The sequence below is a fragment of the Microcebus murinus genome, chromosome 20 (assembly GCF_040939455.1).
Source record: "Microcebus murinus isolate Inina chromosome 20, M.murinus_Inina_mat1.0, whole genome shotgun sequence".
NCBI classification, from domain to species: domain Eukaryota; kingdom Metazoa; phylum Chordata; class Mammalia; order Primates; family Cheirogaleidae; genus Microcebus; species Microcebus murinus.
The window spans coordinates 23,162,164-23,182,104 of record NC_134123.1 but is presented as its reverse complement, the minus strand read 5'-3'; the positions used below and the strand labels follow the sequence as shown (position 1 = coordinate 23,182,104).

Below are 19,941 nucleotides of genomic sequence, written 5' to 3'. Positions count from 1 at the left end.
GGCCACATAGTATTTACTTAGAAGGTATAAAGTAATATGATATCTCATTTATAATAGCAATACAAAAGATAAAATAAACCTAACAAGTGATATGCAAAAACCATCTGAGGAACAATTCTCAATATTACTCAAGGATACAAATGAAAATGAAAATGAAAACAGAAAAGCCTACCATGATCCTAGGTAGGAAGAGAATAAGTTCTCTAAATTAATGTTTATAGGTTCTTAGTCTATATCTATATAAATCTCTATCTACAACTAGATAAGCTCATAATACATAAAAAGCTTCTACAAGTCAAAACAGGTCACCACTTCCTAACTGGGGCCTCAGAGAAGACACTATATTATTTATTGAGACAGAGTCTTGCTCTGTTCCCCAGGCTAGAGTGCAGTGGCATCAGCTGAGGTCACAGCAACCTCAAACTCCTGGGCTCAAGCAATCCTCCTGCCTCAGTCTCCTGAGTAAAGCAAGCCTAAAATGCTGTTAGAGAAATTTTAATTAAGTCCTACCAAAAATGATGCTTCCCTAAAGGTGATTAAATATTAGATGAGCCTATTCAGGAAAGTTATGTATTTACAGGATACAGATTTTTAACTGTTAAAAAATGTCTGTATAACAATCTGTAAATTTTTAAAAATCTGTGCATAGCTTGGGTGTCAGAGTTCCTGAAAACATTGAACTAATAGGACTGGGCTACATCAATCTTCAAAGTCAAGATTTTTAGTAGTTGAAGAGATAAACCACGTCGTTGCCAATTTTTACTGCTTTTAACACGTCTGCTTAATTCTACTTTATGTACGTTCACAGATTTGCAGTTGCTGTTCCTTAGTATGCCAGGTAACTCACATAAACTTTCTTGTTCTAGTGGGTTAGCCAGAACTCCAAGTGCATCAGTTAATATTAATAATAGCTAACACTTACCCAGTGAATATCATGTGCCAGATTGCTGTTCTAAGCACTTAGACCTATTAACCTTTTAATCTTCATATCAGTCTTACAGGGTAGATCCCAAAATCATCCCCATTGTATAGACAGGGAGTCTGAGGCACATAAGATTGAATAATGTACCCGAGATCACACTGCTGGTACATGGAGAGCCAGGGTGCAATCCTGGGCAGTCTGGCTTCTGAGTCTGTGCTCTTGGACCACGACACGATCCCACGGGGCCAAGGAGTCCAAGAGGAGGCCACACCTGCTGTGACAGCGCAGACCTTAGCCACCCAGGGTTCCAGGTGCTTTGATGTAGTCATTTTGTTCAGCATAGAGTGACAGAATGCAAACAGAACGTTCCCTGATCCTAGAACTGTCACCATCTACAACTGAACTAAATAGAATCAAGATGCAATGAGTAAGAGTTGCCATCTATAAAAACTCTCCCAAACACCCTAAGTGTATCTTCAAGTGTTGCTGAGATGAACATATATTTTGGATTCTTCTCAGGAACCTAGGAGATGCTTCCAAAGCTCATCAGGAAGCGACTGATCCTCAGATATATGAACGCAATCATTTCTAGAATGCAAGATATAAAGTTATGTAACGACAAAGTGTTGGTAACTGGTGAAAAATACTGAACAAGTAGTATTCCTAAGGAAAGAAATTTTTTAGCATTTCTTCAACACTGTCCAGGGCAAACCATACTATGTCCGTTTTCTTTCTTTCTTTTTTTTAAATCATTAGCTCCTAGGACAGTTCCCAGCATATTACAGGTGTTCAATGCATGTTTGTGGAACCGGATAACCACACAAATTATACAGACACGGTCACACACCTGGGAAAGATTGCACCTCAGGTCAAAATATCATCTCATGGGGAGACCCTTCCAGTTAGACCACATTCCTGGTTTGCACTCACTGAACAGCCTGCTTTGCTACCTGTGATCGAGTCCCAGGGGTTACTCTAGTTACTTTCCGTGCTGTAACGGAATCCATTCTCATTCTCATTTGTCAGCATTTTATAAGACACAGCAGTGGGAACCAGTGCCCATGGGCCTGGGTGAACAGATGTAACTGGACCTGCTTAGATGAGGTCCAGGGAACAGACTCTCGGGGTACCCACAGGGTGGCAGCCATATAGAAGCAGCCCAATGGCCTTTCTCCAGTTTCTCATCGCTCTTGGTAGGGATGTCTGGAAAACTAATTGCACTCCACATTTGTATGACCAGGGCCCCAGGATTGTGACTCTTACCTCTGTAATCCCCGTACAGGTTAGGAAGGAGGGTGTGATTGGCCCAGGGGTAGAAATCCTCAAGAAGTTTGATTTCTGAAAAATGTTGAGAAAAGCTCTTCCAGATAGCTTGACGGAGGTAAAATCTATTGGAGTTCCTTGCAGAGTAGACCGTAGTCATCAACAGGATAAGGAAGAGGATTTGTACTAGTTTAGATGGAAAAATACCATAATTGAGTGGGTAACTTAGAAATACTCTACACATTTTTATTTTTTCTAAGCCTTTAGACTTTTGCAGGTCAAAAAAGTTCAGAAATTGGCATTTCACATGGTTCACCTAATAATTGATAATATATACGTGTGTGTGTGTGTGTGTGTAGATATACACACACACACACATATATATATAAATTGCTTCCTAGAATTATTCTGTCATTAATTAGAAGTTTTACTTAAAATAAGATACATAAAATCCCACATAAAAATACCGTGTTTAGGCCGGGCGTGGTGGCTCACGCCTGTAATCCTGGCACTCTGGGAGGCCGAGGCCGGCGGATTGCTCAAGGTCAGGAGTTCAAAACCAGCCTGAGCAAGAGTGAGACCCCGTCTCTACTATAAATAGAAATTAATTGGCCAACTAATATATATACAAAAAATTAGCTGGGCATGCTGGCGCATGCCTGTAGTCCCAGCTACCTGGGAGGCTGAGGCAGAAGGATCACTTGAGCCCAGGAGTTTGAGGTTGCTGTGAGCTAGGCTGATGCCACGGCACTCACTCTAGCCTGGGCAACAAAGTGAGACCCTGTCTCAAAAAAACAAAAATAATACCATGTTTAGTTCTTAGAACTAAGCATGTGCGTGTGTGTACACTCTTTCTCTCTCTTGCTTCCGTTCAACTGTCCATGTTCACAAGAAGTGATGGCATGATAAAACAGAACCTGTCCTGTTCGGTCCAGGGAAACCAACAGAGCACTAGATGTGTTGAAGCCAAGTCACCTAGCACCTACAGAATAGCCGTTTTCCGAAGCATTTTCATTTTCCCTCCACCCCGTATGTGTGTATTTAATGATCAAATATTGTCATTACGTTTTTGTAGGTAAAGAAAGTGACAATGAAATCTCAAGACTCCAAGTTCAGGAGTCTATCCACTTATCATATCACTTTGCTCACCAGAATCTCCATTTTCACAAGGTGAAGATTTTTTTTTTTTTTTTTTGAGACAGAGTCTCGCTTTGTTGCCCAGGCTAGAGTGAGTGCCATGGCGTCAGCCTAGCTCACAGCAACCTCAATCTCCTGGGCTCAAGCGATCCTTCTGTCTCAGCCTCCCAAGTAGCTGGGACTACAGGTATGCACCACCATACCCGGCTAATTTTTTCTATATATATTAGTTGGCCAATTAGTTTCTTTCTGTTTATAGTAGAGACGGGGTCTCACTCTTGCTCAGGCTGGTTTCGAACTCCCGACCTCGAGCAATCCGCCCGCCTTGGCCTCCCAGAGAGCTAGGATTACAGGCGTGAGCCACCGCGCCCAGCCAAGGTGAAGATTTTAAAAGATACCTTTTCACCCTTCTGTATTTTTCATTTTGTCCTCTCCCCCTGCCCTTCCCTCTTGGAAAGTATGCTGCCGTATAGACATGTTGCCATTTCCTCTCCATACCCAAAATATCTCCAGTCAGCCTGAAGAGCCTCTTCTCTTTCAAGGTTCTTTCTGGGTGCTTCGTTGGACTGTTCATAGCTGGGGCCACGTAGATGGGGTTGTTCTTGTCTCTCAAACCAGGTAATGGTGAAGAACATTTTGCTGCAAAAATTCAAATGTAGAGAAAAGAAATGTCGTATTTCATTAAGTGGTCACTCACCAACATGTGTTGGGCAACACTGTAAGCACCTCCTGTTACATGTTGAAGAAATAAGGAATAAAGCTACCTATCCAGTGCTATTTGAATAGGTACCTATCCAGTACCTATTCAAACTATTTGCGGTGAAGGACCTGTTTTCAGAAAAACTCCAATCCATCGGGGATCAACACTTTTGTATAAAAATGAGTTGCTGGAAAAATGAAATACAAAACAGAAGCATGTAAAACACGAGCTCTATTTTTTTTTTTTTGAGACAGAGTCTCACTCTGTTGCCTGGGCTAGAGTGCTGTGGCGTCAGCCTAGCTCACAGCAACCTCAAACTCCTGGGCTCCAACAATCCTCCTGCCTCAGCCTCCCCCAACTAGCTGGGACTATAGGCATGGCACCACCATGCCCGGCTCATTTCCTATATTGGAAATTAGATTCCATAGGCATAAAATTCGCCTGTCAAATTGACATACGTGTCTACATGCTTACACTGGATTTCTCTACTTATCTTGGACTAGAAAGAAACACTTCTAAGTCAGTGGACCACACTTAGGGAAGCACTGTTCTTCAGCAATGTTTCCCTGATTTTAATGTGCAAAGGAATCGCCTGGGAATTTTGTTAAGACGCAGATTCTGGGGTGAGGCCTAAGATTCTGCATTTCTGACAATGCCAGGTGGCAATGCTGCTGGTCTGCAGATAACACTGTGACTGGAAGAGTAGAGGGACATATACATCAAGAGGGAAAGAGAGGAAGGGAATTAGAGTACAACACAGAATGGCAGAGCATGTGCGTGTGAAGTGCCATGGGATCCCTGAAGACTGAACTAATAAATCTCCCCAAGAAAGTCAGAGAAGGCTTCATAGAGGAAGTGACATTTAACATTTGTTTTGGAGGCTGAGTCAGAGTTTTACAGATGGACAAGGGTGAAGATAAGAAAAAAACGTCACTTTAAGGCAGAGAGCAGAACAGTTCAAAATGCATTAAGTGTATCCCTGCATCATGGTTTCCCTTCTTTTCCTCGGAGAAGTCAGACTTTCCTGAATTTTAGAGTTCACCATTCCCATGCATTTCTTCATCTATAAATTTATAAAGGAGATACCTATATATCCTCTAGTTAAGACATCCATTGTTTTTACATGATTAAAATACTGTGCTAATTTTTCTGCAACTTGCTCTTTTGCCCAACGTTGAGTTGCTGAGCTTCATCCAGGTGGTTTGAGAGGATCTTATGTAGAGGGTAGACATTCTCAGGCTTGGTGACTGAGAATGTGGGGAATAAAACAGGGCTTTAGGACCTGGTACTTATTTTTAGAAAATAAGTACCAAGTGCTCTGGTACTTATTTTTAGAAAATGGTGACGCTCTTGATTGAGATGAGAAAATATAGTAAAGAAGTGGATCAGTGGGGCAGGTAAATAATTTGTTTTAATTTGAGACATTTGCAGGCACTCAGCTACAGATAATAGCTGGGGCTCAGGAGAGAAAGAAAGAAAGATTGAGAAGCAGATCTAGAATGCTGGGGTGAGATGAAGCACGGAGTGAGGGTGTGATGATCTAGGGAGGAATGTGTAGAGCTTTGGTGACACATCGATTAACCATGGGCAGAGGAGGAGGAACCAGCTGATTAGAGACAAGATCTTTGAATGGATACATCTGTCAGCAGACAGATAAATTTGTCAGTAAAGTGGTTAGAATTCTGCCAGTCTGGTATAATTTGATCTTTGCAAAATCAGACAGTAGTTAGTACTTGAATTACCCAAGAGTGCCAAGACCCTCCTCGTTTGTTGTTCTTTCTCCTTGTTAAGCCACGGCATCCTGTTCGTCATCAGTGAGAGTAAGAATGTGAGGACGATCACCTGGACAGGAAAATCGTAGGAGGAACAACTAATGAGCAGACAGTACACATCCCAGAAGATGACATCACATGTTATACACAAAGGAAAAGGGGGGTATTAATAAATTTCAATTGGCCCTTTAGTTTTATGGAAAACTGACAATGAACTGATTTTACACTCATTGTTTTTCATAATGATGGGGACATGGAAGGGCCCCAGGAGTCTACATAATGTTAAAATTCTCATTTTTATTTGTAGTTCTTAAAGTGGTTGGCTAGGAAAGCTTAAACTGTTAAATTATTTGTGATGACGTATGTAAGTTGTTCAACGATGTCCCTCAGTATCTTTGGAAGACCTCTGATGGTCTTACACATATACCTAACAAAGGTCACTCTTCCTAATTGAGTTGTTATGGTTTTTGTTGTTGTTAAATTGTCAAAAACCATTAAGCTTGTAATCAATCCAAACCTTGGATTGACATCCATGGGGCCCCAGTTTCCCAAGCTTCGCGTGACTAGAACGGTTTGTTCCAGTCCTCACGTACCTTTACTGGCTGGCTGAGGAAGATGTTCTGAAGCACTGATAAAATAATCGAAACCACCCAGCTGGTGGCTTGGTCTCTGTTCAATTCCAAGCTATAAAGTGCTGTAAAAAAGGCTGAAGCCAGGCTAGTGACCCCTAGGAGGAGCCAGCAGATGTAAGGCAACCATGTGGGCAGGCTGCCAGAGATGGGATTCTTCCCTTCTCCTGAGCTCAGCATGGGGAAACTGGTTATCTCCCTGAAGGACAAAAGTAGAAGGAACAATCTTGTACCCAACAGCTGAGAGAGAGGATTACAGGTGATAAAGAGAGCCTGGTGCGGTACATTACCTGGACGGCTCTTCCTCCGAGGGAAGAGTATGTGTTTTCAAGAGTTCCTGGAGTTTCTGAAGCTGGCTGGCTGTATCTAGGGAGTCCCAGGGCTGGTGACCCTGAGTGAGACCCAGTGTGCCTATGTGACATTTCAGCCTCTGCAGAACTCGGAGCAGGTAACAGCAGAAGTGACGGTGGTTTTCAGGAGCCACTGAAAATATATTTCAAGTTGACACTTTCAATAAGTGGACGATTTCAGTAAGTAGCAATTAGGGGTAGAGATGAGCAATGTATTAGTTGCTGATAAGGTTACATTTTCCCAGTACTAATGGAGATTGGACCCAACACCTACAGTGTTACTGTCTTTCTCTGAGGATGCTGGTGAATTTTTAACAATTCTAAAATTCTAAACTTTGATCTCAAGACTTTTAAAACCTCATCAAGCTGTTTCTCTAGAACTGCAGGATATACAACCCATACTGGTAAGTGCTCAGGAGACTCAAACTGTATTTGAGTTTGATAAACTGCATAATCTCACCATTCTATGGAAGAAAAAGAACGACAAATTCCAACAGCCTTTAACAAAGCAGATGGAATAAGGGGGGTCTGATACAGAGAATATTTTTGTGTTTTTTTTCTTAATCTTGTACTTTAAATCATCAGGTAGATTGTCTAGAAGCCATCAAAGGGATCAGAGTTACTAGCTCTATACTGGAAGCTTAAAGAAATTAAAACAAGCAGAAAGTTGTATCATGCCTGTCGGTTATGAATAAGAAAGTAAGAGACGTGCAAGGGCGCGGGAGGCAGATGAAAGGTGAGTTACTAAAATCTACCCACCTTTCCCATTTGCCCAGGGGGGTTCTGCCTGATGACAACCTTGACCCTCTAAGTGAGAATAAATGAGGCTGGATAAGAGTGTCGCCAGCTTGTTAATGTCATGAGAACTCCATGAAGATTGATCACACTCTGAAAGCAGATATGGATTTCTCCTGAGCAAGAATCCCACAGTTTCCTTTAATTCCTGAAGGTAGAAACAAGATGAGAAAAATTCGTATGTTGTACATTGACCCAGGACTGGTATTACAGTTAGTTAGCTGTTTTGTTTTTTTTTTTTTTTTTGAGACAGAGTCTCATTTTGTTGCCCAGGCTAGAGTGAGTGCCGTGGCGTCAGCCTAGCTCACAGCAACCTCAAACTCCTGGGCTCAAGCAATCCTTTTGCCTCAGCGTCCCAAGTGGCTGGGACTATAGGCATGCGCCACCATGCCCAGCTAATTTTTTCTATATGTATTAGTTGACCAATTCATTTTTTTTTCTTTCTATTTATAGTAGAGATGGGGGTCTCGCTCTTGCTCAGCCTGGTTTCGAACTTCTCACCTCAAGCGATCCACCCGCCTCAGCCTCCCAGAATGCTAGGATTACAGGCTCGAGCCACCGCGCCCGGCCTAGGCTGTTTCTTATAGTCAGAGGGGGATGGGCTTTGTGTAACGAAGCTCAAGTTTTCATTTTCTAATATTTCAGAGAGCAGTCGCTAGTTTTATGAGAGAATATAGAATGAAAGAAGGGACAAGTTCCATCAAACATCAAAAACTAAAACAACTCGAGTAGTACATAATGCATTCCCTGTCCTCAAAATACTTTATCATCAAGGGTAAAAGCTAGAGGTACGACTGATCACAACTCCAGGGACAGGAATTAGGGGAAAGATTTTAAGGGTAAAAGGACCCCAAAAGCCTTGAAGAGATCCTTTCCGCTGCTCTTTCCCATTACGTAGGGAAGGGGACCGTGTCGTTTACCTTACCTCGACCACCTGTGTGAGCGAGAGGGGCTGGATAGAAGCATCCGAGAGGCAGGAGGCCTGGGTGGAGGGTAAGGGCGGCGGCAGCGTTTCCTGAGGCTGAATCAACGGGAAGAGCTGCCCAACGACAAGATTGACTGGGAAAAGGATGACAGCCGTTTGGACGCTGACAAGCAGTTCGGACCAGGTCAGGGCAAACGGACTCACTGAAAGAAGAGCATTGCGTCACCGTTCATCCATTCTCAACGATTAACTTCCTCACAAAGTCATTCCTCTTCTAAGTTTAACTATTTATTTAGGAATTTATGTTTATCTAGGGATAGAAAATTACCACAGCAGATGGATTCCTAAGACTGCTCCATTTGTTAATGAAAGGGCACAGTGAGAAAATTTGTTCCAGGATTCTAATGTCAGGGTAGTGGGGAGGAAACATGAAGGTGCATCATGATTCTGCTTCTGACTGAAGGAGGGGAGAGTAGAGAGAAAGGGTCGCGCGCTGCGCACGCCGCCACGCGTCCCGGCCCGTACGTGTGCGCGCGTCTCTCTCGGGGGCGGGGCCGCTTCCCTTCCAGAACATGACGCTGGTGACCATGTTGCAGAGGAGCAGCGTCACGCAGCAGGAGAGCCGCTGGACCCTCGTGAACCGGCTCCAGGGATGCCGAGTTGCCACCGAGAGCCACAGGTAATCCTGGGTGAACTTTTCCACAATCACTGAAGAAAATGTGTGTCTGAACAGAGAAATCAGAATAGGAAAAACGTAAGATTTCAGGTTGAAAGTGCTCCAGACTGAGATGCGGTTTGCACAGCAGTAAGCTACACAGCAACTCCTCGGCCTCTATTCTATCTACACCTCCAAAAAAAGGGGTTTCAGATCATTTGATTCTTTTGTTATTTTAGGATAGAAGGTTTCTGAGGATAAGGATAATTTATATTGTGCAAGAGTTTAACATTTAAAAAATCATTGTTTTTACCTTTATGAGAGTTTTGATAATTCTTTCGCTCTTCAAAAGTTTACATTAAGCTTCCACTCAAAATAGTTTGGATAATTCATACTTTGAGCACCTAGTCTATCCCAAATGTGGAGGAACTGTAAATAATACGTAAAAATAAAGAACCAAAAAGACTCGGCTGGGCTTAAAAACAAAAACATATCCAAGGAAGAGAAACGGAATGAGAAAACAAGGCGGTGAGTGAGGTAGAAGCCACAGGACTTTGCAGCAGCTCTAGGCCTGGAAGAAAGCAGAACACAGGTGGGAATAAGACTTTGTTGCCTAGGTTGTAGTGCAGTGGCGTGTTCATAGCTCACAGCATCCTCAAACTCCTGGGCTCAAGTGAGCCTCCTGCCCCAGCCTTCCAAGTAGCTGGGACTACAGGCATGCGCCACCACGCCTGGCTAGTTTAAAAAAATTTTTCTAGAGACAGGGTCTTGCTATGTGGCCCAGGCAGGTCTCAAACACCTGGTCTCAAGCAATCCTCCCACCTCGGCCTCCTAAAGTGTTAGGGTTACAGGCGTCAGCCACTGCGCCCAGCCTAGACAGTAATTTAAAACATGGGAGTTGGGAGAGAGGTTATTCAAGAGTGGTTAAAGCATTTTCTAGTTCTCTGTCATGTTCAGGAGGAACAAACTGATTCTAAATAAGACCTTCTTAGAAAATTAAACAGTGAAGAAAACATGTTAAAAAGTTAAAGCTAACCACCAAAAAGAACTGGAAGGAGGCAAAAGAGGAGAAACAGCAGCAGGAGATAGAAAGAGAAGAGCAGGAAGAGGAAAGAAATGCAATGTACAGTTTCTAAACCAGGAAAGATTAACAATACAGGAGGTAGGGAACATTTTTCAAAAACCCTGTCAATCTATCAGAAAGGATGGTATTAAATAACGCAAAATGAGATGGTATAGTCCAAATGGATCAGTAATCATAATTAATGTAAACATATTAAACTCACATATTAAGATAGAGAGATTCGATCTTATTTTTAATAATACTATGATATGTGGCTTGTAAGACATGCATCTAAGCAAAATCATAGGAAAGGGCTAAAAGTAAACAGATATTCAATAGAAACATTAACCAAAGAAACTTGACACACTAATATTAATATCAGACAAAATAGAATTTAAGATGAAAAGTGTTAAAAGGATAAAAAGGAAAGCTATGTAATAAAAAAAGGAAAAGGAAAAATTCACCCAGAATAACATGCACTTAAATTTCCTAACAAAATACCTTCAAAATATGTGTATGTAGTAAAAACATACATAATTAAAGAATTAACTAATCCATCATAATACCTCTATGATAAACAGATATTAAACAGATAAACAGAGATTAAACAGATAAAAAAATCACATTGCAACAATAAAATGAATACACTTGAAATCTTAAGTATACCCATATATTATAACAAATACTACAACTAGCTGGGCACAGTGGCATGTACTGTAATCCCAGCTACTTGAGAGGCTAAGGCAGGAGGAGTGCCTGAGCCCAGGAGTTTGAGACTAGCCTAGGCAACACTGCGAGACCCCATCTCAAAAATAAAACATACTAGAACTGAGTCAGGTATAGGGGTAGGGGGATACTTATTTACCACTTAAGCTTTCATTAAGAAGAGGACATTTCTACCAGTTTACTTCTATACACAAGCAACAAACAATTTAAAATATGTAATTTTAGAAAGATACCACCTACATTAAAAGCAAACTCTACCATTTGACACTGCTACAACCAGTACATAATACTTCCCATTGTTGCACAAACTCTTCAATCCCTGGAGTTATCAGACTATCATTTTTGTTTATAATGTGCACACCCTTCAACTCAGAAATTCCACTTCTAGGTACATACCCCAAAGAATTTCAGCACACATCTAAAGAAGTACAGATACCAGAATGTTCCCTGCAGACTGGCAGACACTCTTGGTTGCCTATCCAAAAGCCGTTTATTTCCTTCTTCCTCTTTTCTAATAGAAACCCGATTTTCCAGTAACAAGTAGAAACATGGGTATGTTGACCCCAGGGAGTGAATCATGATTGTTCTAAGCCAATTAAGGTGACCGCATGCCCATTGTCATTGTTTAGGGATAGAAATGTGTTTTAGTTTGGCCAAAGAAACCTACGGGGAAATGTGCTAGGGTACTTCTCAATAAAAGAAGATGTAACTTTAGCTAGCACACATACTGAATGTGAGCTTCCATATTGCTAAAGGACACAGGCAAATTCAACCCAAATGACATTTGCTAGGCAAACAAAATAACCAAAAGCACAATTCACAATTGCAAAGATGTGGAAATGACCCAGGTGCTCATCAATACATGAGTAGATTAATAAAATGTGACGTATTTATACCATGGTAAACAATGGTGAACATCTCTTGTATTAACCTGGATGGAACTGGAGACCTTTCTTCTAAGTGAAGTATCACAAAAATGGAAAAACAAACACTACACATACTCAACCATTAAATTGGAACTAATTTTTTTTTTTTTTTTGAGACAAGGTGTCACTCTGTTGCCCGGGCTAGAGTGAGTACCTTGGTGTCACAGCCTAGCTCACAGCAACCTCAAACTCCTGGGCTCAAGCGATCCTCCTGCCTAAGCCTCCCAGGTAGCTGGGACTACAGGCACACGCCACCATGCCCGGCTAATTTTTTGTATATAGTTTTAGTGGTCCTGCTAATTTCTTTCTATTTTTAGTAGAGATGGGGTCTCACTCTTGCTCAGGCTGGTCTCGAACTCCTGACCTTGAGTGATCCACCAGCCTTGGCCTCCCCGAGTGCTAGGATTACAGGCGTGAGCCATCAGCCCTGCCTGGACCTAATTGATCAATACTTACATGCACATATGGAAATGACATTCATTGGAAATCCAGCAGCAATATGGATGGAACTGGAAGCCATTATCTTAAATGAAACCATTCAGACACAGAAAGACAAATACAGCATGTTCTTACAAGTGGGAGCTAAATAATGGGTACACATGGAAGCAGAATGTAGAATGATGGACAATGGAGACTCCAAGGGGTGGGGAGGGGGTAGATGACAGGAAGTGCTCAGTGGGTACAATTCACATGGCTCCAATGATGGTTGCACTGAAGGCCCTGACTTCACCAGGATGCAATATATTACTATCAATGTAGCAAAATTGCACTTGTACTCCATGAACATACACAAATAAAAAAAATAAAAAGAAGCAAAAAAAAAAAAAAAAAAACCAAAATGAAATTTCTGTTCTTGTGGCAATTCAGAAAAAAAGTATCAAAATTCTTTGTTACTTCTCCCATCAAAAATTAGGGTCTATGCCCCTTCCCCTTGAATCTGATTCTTCCAAGCTAGGTCCAAAAAGGCCAGAGAGCTTCCAATTAGTTCTCTTGAAATGCCCATCCTGGGAGAAGCCAGCCACCTTGTGAAGAATCCAGATACGCTTTCTGAAGCCACAGATGTGCTCCCAGCTGGCAGGCAGCACCACCTGCTGGCCACACCAGGGAGCCACTTTTGGACTTCTGACACCAGGCAGCCCAGAGAGCACTACGCAGGAGCCCAAGGGAAAACTGACCAGTCAAACCCTCCCCAAATTTTTGACCCACAGAATCATGAGAAATAAAACGGTCATCTTAATCTACTGACTTTTGGCAGCAGCAATAGTAATAGGAGGCCGGGCGCAGTGGCTCACGCCTATAATCCTACCACTCTGGGAGGCCGAGGCGGGCAGATTGCACGAGGTCAGGAGTTCGAAACCAGCCTGAGCAAGAGCGAGACCCTGTCTCTACTATAAACAAACATCAACTGGCCAACTAATATATATATATAGAATAAATGAGCTGGGCATGGTGGCACATGCCTGTAGTCCCAGCTACTCGGGAGACTGAGGCAGAAGGATCGCTTGAGCCCAGGAGTTTGAGGTTGCTATGAGCTAGGCTGATGCCACGGCACTCTAGCCTGGGCAACAAAGCGAGACTCTGTCTCAAAACAAAAAAAACAACAACAAAAAACCACAGTAATAGGAATGATTCTTTTTTTTTTTTTTTGAGACAGAGTCTCACTTTGTTGCCCAGGCTAGAGTGAGTGCCGTGGCGTCAGCCTAGCTCACAGCAACCTCAAACTCCTGGGCTCGAGTGATCCTTCTGCCTCAGCCTCCCGGGTAGCTGGGACTACAGGCATGCGCCACTATGCCCGGCTAATTTTTTTTTATATATATATCAGTTGGCCAATTAATTTCTTTCTGTTTATAGTAGAGACGGGGTCTCGCTCTTGCTCAGGCTGGTTTTGAACTCCTGACCTCGAGCAATCCGCCCGCCTCGGCCTCCCAAGAGCTAGGATTACAGGCGTGAGCCACAGCGCCCGGCCAATAGGAATGATTCCTAATAAATAACTTATTATTTCTTGCTATTCTGGAAGTCCTGATTACTCAATCACACAAGAGGAGAAAGAGGAAATATTAGTGAGAAAGAATTAAGCACTATTTTTAAAAAGGAAAGTGGAGTCAGGCTCTGCAAGAAGTACTTCCATCTTTTTTGCCTTTAAGCATTTTTATGTAAGGTGCTTGGACTTCTTGAAGTCTGTCGTCTTGTTCCCATGAGGAAAAAGCCAAGAGCTCTGATAATCATTGAACTCAAAAAACAGCAGGGAAGAAACGTAGCAGGTAGTCAAGGTACATTCACCTGGACGGCGCGTCAGCATCTACTGCTAACAGTGATTTCCCAAGCGTACCTAAAGGAAAGGAGCTCTCTCTCTGAGGCCGGTACGAAGACCCGGTCCTGCTCGCAATCTCCTATGTCCACGGCCAGCCAGCAGTTGCACAGGAAGTGCCATTTCCTCTTAACTGCCACGTCACTGACAATCACCTGGCTTACATACCTGGAGTAAAACGCAGATAGTCAGGTTAGGAAAGTGGGCTCGAGTCAAGTGAGAAGTAATCTTTCACCATCGGCGGATGTCCTAGTGAATGAGTTGTGTCAGCACAAGGCAAGAACTAAGGAGAGAAAGGAGAGTTGAGCCTGTCTTTCCCTTCCCACTCTCCAAGGGAGTTCGTGTGTCTGACACCAGACTGCAAACTCCTGGTGCCTAGGAGTAGCTCAGTATGTGTGTGTACTTTATTTTCTTATTTATTGATTTATTTACTCATTTTAATTTTTTAATTTTTTTTTTTTTTTTTTGAGACAGAGTCTCGCTTTGTTGTCCAGGCTAGAGTGAGTGCCGTGGCGTCAGCCTAGCTCACAGCAACCTCAAACTCCTGGGCTTGAGTGATCCTTCTGCCTCAGCCTCCCGAGTAGCTGGGACTACAGGCATGCGCCACCATGCCCGGCTAATTTTTTTTCTATATATATCAGTTGGCCAATTAATTTCTTTCTATTTATAGTAGAGACGGGGTCTCGCTCTTGCTCAGGCTGGTTTTGAACTCCTGACCTTGAGCAATCCGCCCGCCTCGGCCTCCCAAGAGCTAGGATTACAGGCGTGAGCCACAGCGCCCGGCCTATTTACTCATTTTAAATATGAAGGGGCAGGGGCTTGTGAGGAGAGGTGCTCAGTTGCCTTGTTTGTTTTTGTTGAGACAGAGTCTCACTCCATTGCCCTGGGTACTACACGCGCCTATAGTCCCAGGTACCTGGGAGGCTCAGGCAGAAGGATCGTTTAGAACCCAGGAGTTGGAGATGGCAATGAGCTATAATGAGGCCATGGCATTCTAGCCTGGGCAACAGAGAGAGATCTTGTCTCAAAAAAAAAAAACAAAAAACAAAAAAACTGCTTTAATGCCAAGCTGATAGAAAGCTCTAGAGGTGACACATAACCCTGAGAATTTAAATGTAATAAATATTTACTGTTACAGTATTAACCATAATTATTAATCATAACAAATATATATTCAGTCCTAATCATGACACTAAACTGGCTGCTGAGAATACAAACATGAATAAGACAGTATCTTTATCTTTGAAGAGCCTAAGACTATTGTAAGCTAAGATTTTATAATCTTACTACATATACAGATTGATGTAGGCCGGGCATGGTGGCTCACACCTGTAATCCTATCACTCTGGGAGGCCAAGGTGGGCAGATTGCTCAAGGTCAGGAGTTCGAAACCAGCCTGAGCAAGAGCAAGACCCTGTCTCTACTATAAAAATAAATTAATTGGCCAACTAAAAATATATAGAAAAAATTAGCCAGGCATGGTGGCACATGCCTGTAGTCTCAGCTATTGGGGAGGCTGAGGCAGGAGGATCCCCTGAGCACAGGAGTTTGAGGTTGCTGTGAGTTAGGCTGACACGGCGGACTAGCCTGGGAAACAGAGTATGACTCTGTCTCAAAAAACAAAAAAAAAGATTGATGTAAACTAGTGATGTGAATTAGTGAGAAAAGGAGAAAATATCACGTGTGAATTTAAGTGCTTCCTCTAAAAGAATTATCTACTTTAAATTTTAAAATTATCTTCCTATGATTATAAACTAATAGGAATTCATTGTTACAATTTTGAAAATACCTAAAAGTACACTGAAGGAAATTTTTAAGATGTTGTGATCCTACTACCCAGGAATAATTATAGTCAATTATTGATAATTATTATGAAATAATTATCAAATATTACTCTTTCCTATACACATGCTTTTTAAAAATAATGAACTTTACCAGGTGTAATTTACACATGATAAAATGTACCCAATTTTAAACATATAGTTCAATGCATTCTGACAAATGTATATACCTGTGTAAAATCCCCACCCCCAAGATATCACTCCAAAAAGTTCCCGTGTGCCTCTTTCCAGTAACCTCCCACCCCCTCAACTCCTGGCCACAGGAGACCTTGCATCTGCTTTCTGTCTCTATAGACTAGTTCACCTTTTTTAGAATTTCACATAATGCGAATTCACGCCGTGTCTCTTCTTTGTATCTGGTTCTTTTGCTCAGTGTGATTTTCTTTTTTAAACTCATCCATGCTTTTTGTATATCAATAGTTTTCTTTTTTGTTGAGTAGTATTCCATTGAACGAATATACTACGATTTGTTTATTCATTCGTTTGACGGACATTTGTGTGCTGTTTCCAGATTTTGGCTATTATTAATAAAGCTGCTGTGAGACCATGTGTACAAGTCTTGGAGTGGACAAAGGTTTTCATTTATCCTGGGTAAATACCAACCAGTGGAATTTCTGGGTCACCTGTTAAATTCATGTTTAACTTTACCAGAAACTGCCAGACTGTTCTCCGAAGTAGCTGTACCATTTCATGCTCCCCCCAGTGGAGTGGGAGTTCCAGCTGCTCCCATCCTCACCTAAACTGGGTTTTGTCAGAACTTTTCACATAAGCCATTCTGGTGGGGGGTTAGTGCTCTCCCGCTGTGGTTTTAATTTGCATTTCCTGATGACTAATGATGTCAAACACCTTTTCAAGTGCTTTTTATACATTATTCACCTTTATAAATAAAAGTGAAATGACGGTATACACACTGTTTTGTACATACACACCCGAACACAATGGGAGCAGCACAGAAGAGATTAGGCTCTGTCTGCCTAGTGGTTGGTGTATGTAGCCTAGTAGGGGAAACCTTATTTTGCTAATAACTTTAGGCAGACCACAGGCTCTTCTCAGGTGGGCAACGTTTGGCAACTCGTTTTTTTTCAGTGCCTGCGCCTTAGAACTTCCACTCCATTGCCTTCTTTTTTCCTAACTCCAAAACCCCAACAATCTTCATTCTTTTTTTTTTTTTTTTATTTTTTTTTATTTTTTTTTTTTTTTCTTTTTATACCAGGATTGTCACTGAATTTCTTCATTCTTTAATTAATTTTGTCACCTACTTTCTCCACCATCTCTCCTAATTCTCAGGGTGTTGCTGAAGGAAGATGCCAAATCATTGGGACCAAACACGTGCCAGGTTCATGGCACTATCACTATCCCTTCGTCATCTCTCCAGCTCCCCAGGCACACCCCACATGCCCGTTCTATTCTTTCCCTTCGCCCTAAATTTTTTTTTTTTTTTTTTTTGAGACAGAGTCTCACTTTGTTGCCCAGGCTAGAGTGAGTGCCGTGGCGTCAGCCTAGCTCACAGCAACCTCAAACTCCTGGGCTCACGCGATCCTACTGGCCTCAGCCTCCTGAGTAGCTGGGACTACAGGCATGCGCCACCACGCCCGGCTAATTTTTCCTATATATATTAGTTGGCCAATTTCTTTCTATTTCTAGTAGAGACGGGGTCTCGATCTTGCTCAGGCTGGTTTCGACTCTTTACCTTGAGCGATCCGCCCGCCTCAGCCTCCCAGAGTGCTAGGATTACAGGCGTGAGCCACCTCACCCGGCCCTAATCTCTTAATTTTGACCCAAAGTAAATTCAGTAGGTAGTTGTTTATAAAATTTACTCTTTAGAGGTTTTTTTTTTCTATTTAGAAATATCTTTGGCCAAGTGCGGCGGCTCACGCCTGTAATCCTAGCACTCTGGGAGGCCAAGGCGGGCAGATCCTTTGAGCTCAGGAGTTCGAGACCAGCCTGAGTAAGAATGAGACCCCGTCTCCACTAGAAATAGAAAGAAAGTAATTGGCCAACTAAAAATATATAGAAAAAATTAGTCGGGCGTGGTGGCGCATGCCTGTAGTCCCAGCTACTTGGGAGGCTGAGGCAGAAGGATCGCTTGAGCCTGGAGTTTGAGGTTGCTGTGAGCTAGGCTGACGGCATGGCACTCTAGCCCTGGCAGCAGAGTGAGACTCTGTCTCAAAAAAATAAAAAAATAAAGGAAATATATTTAATTTACCATACATTGGGGCAATATTTCATTATTATTTGCTGTTCTTAATCATGACAACATTTAATGAAAATAAAATAGCAGAAAAGATATCTTTCCTTCCACTCTCCAAAAAAAAAAAAAAATCATATTGTTGATTTTCCTTATTTCTTTCCAGGGTTTGTTCTTTGTAGATAGCTTTAAAACTTAAACCTAGTAGTCATTTGTTACTATTTGGCCCAGAGATTCAGTTATTAATTGTGGTGGGTTTGCTTTTCTTTCTCTGTGAGCCATAAAGCAGCAAGGCAGCATGAGGCAGGTGCTCACCAGGAAGGACTGGCGCCAGAATTGTCATGCCAGAGCCGGAGGCCGTGCAGCTGCCCCAGCGAGGACCGAGTGGTGAGAAGGAAGACGTCCAGGCCTCCCCGCTCAAACACGGTCTTCTGCGGGTCCCAAAGGTGATGGGGCTCACTCCGTCCCTCTGATCCATAGAGGGTGATGACAACCTAAAACGTGACAAGGAAAGACAAAATGTAGGAAATTTCAACATGATTCTTTGGGTTTATCCCTAAAAAGAAAGATGAAGACACAGAAAACTATACTTAAATGAAGTCTTTGGAATCTTAGACAAGCATAAAAGGGCTCTTTGCATTTACAAATTAGAGCCAGGAAATACTAATCTCTGTGATCCCCCCTTTTTTTTTTTTTTTTTTTTTTGAGACAGAGTCTCGCTTTGTTGTCCAGGCTAGAGTGAGTGCCGTGGCGTCAGCCTAGCTCACAGCAACCTCAAACTCCTGGGCTCTAGCGATCCTTCTGCCTCAGCCTCCCGAGTAGCTGGGACTACAGGCATGAGCCACCATGCCCGGCTAATTTTTTATATATATATATCAGTTGGCCAATTAATTTCTTTCTATTTATAGTAGAGACGGGGTCTCGCTCTTGCTCAGGCTGGTTTTGAACTCCTGACCTTGAGCAATCCGCCCGCCTCGGCCTCCCAAGAGCTAGGATTACAGGCGTGAGCCACCGCGCCCGGCCTTCTGTGATCCCCTTTTAAAGAGCTTTTGGAAAGTGCTGGGATGTCACCAAGTGGGTCTCACGTGCTAGGAGACACAAAGCAATGAAAGAAGAACATTTATCTCGTTAACCTTAGCTGTTGTAGCGGCCCTTCTTCGATATCCTGTGTAGACCTGAACAAGGTAGCAAAACTGACAGTCGGGGTCATTATCAGCCAGGACAGTGACCTTCACCTGCAAGAAAAGCAGAACCAAGAAACTTAGCAGGCTCCATCAGCACAGCCTCCTGCTTCCTCCAGCTAAGGAGCAGGGGAATGCACCACTGTGGGCTTGGCAACCGGATGCAGAGCAATGGTGGGGTGTGGTTAGAAACCAGCAGACGGAAGTTAAGTGACTGAAGGGAGAATGAGGCCTGAAATTCCAGATCTCATGCTTTTAACATGAAACAGTCACAGAATCAACTGATCGAGTCTTGGGCCTCTACATCCCACTTCCCTCCCACTCAGGCAGGATTGCCAGCTAACAGAGAGGATACCCAGTTAAACTTGAATTTCAGACAAACGAAGAATAATCTGAGGCATGCTTACACTACACAACTGCATTCACTAGATATTTAAAATGCAAATTTGGCTGGGTATCCTGTATTTTAATTTACTAGAGCTGGCAACTCTCCACCCAGGGCAACAGAGAAATAGATACTTTGCATATTCTAGAATTTCCAGGGTGTTTTCTGAGTCCCA

At 42.6% G+C, this 19,941-nt stretch overlaps 1 protein-coding gene across 1 annotated transcript in view; it reads right to left on the bottom strand.

Annotated features, from left to right (window-relative positions):
* Nucleotides 1-19,941, bottom strand: part of PKD1L3 (polycystin 1 like 3, transient receptor potential channel interacting) — a 62,449-nt gene that overhangs the window by 12,157 nt on the left and 30,351 nt on the right. The window contains exons 13-23 of the mRNA XM_075995579.1: nt 19,334-19,435; nt 18,516-18,694; nt 14,193-14,339; nt 9,019-9,218; nt 8,494-8,696; nt 7,533-7,716; nt 6,714-6,906; nt 6,388-6,622; nt 5,765-5,864; nt 3,821-3,961; nt 2,186-2,371 (exon numbers count right to left, since the gene is read on the bottom strand). Coding sequence (XP_075851694.1) covers nt 2,186-2,371; nt 3,821-3,961; nt 5,765-5,864; nt 6,388-6,622; nt 6,714-6,906; nt 7,533-7,716; nt 8,494-8,696; nt 9,019-9,218; nt 14,193-14,339; nt 18,516-18,694; nt 19,334-19,435 — 1,870 coding nt within the window. The remainder of the gene's footprint in view (nt 1-2,185; nt 2,372-3,820; nt 3,962-5,764; nt 5,865-6,387; nt 6,623-6,713; nt 6,907-7,532; nt 7,717-8,493; nt 8,697-9,018; nt 9,219-14,192; nt 14,340-18,515; nt 18,695-19,333; nt 19,436-19,941) is intronic.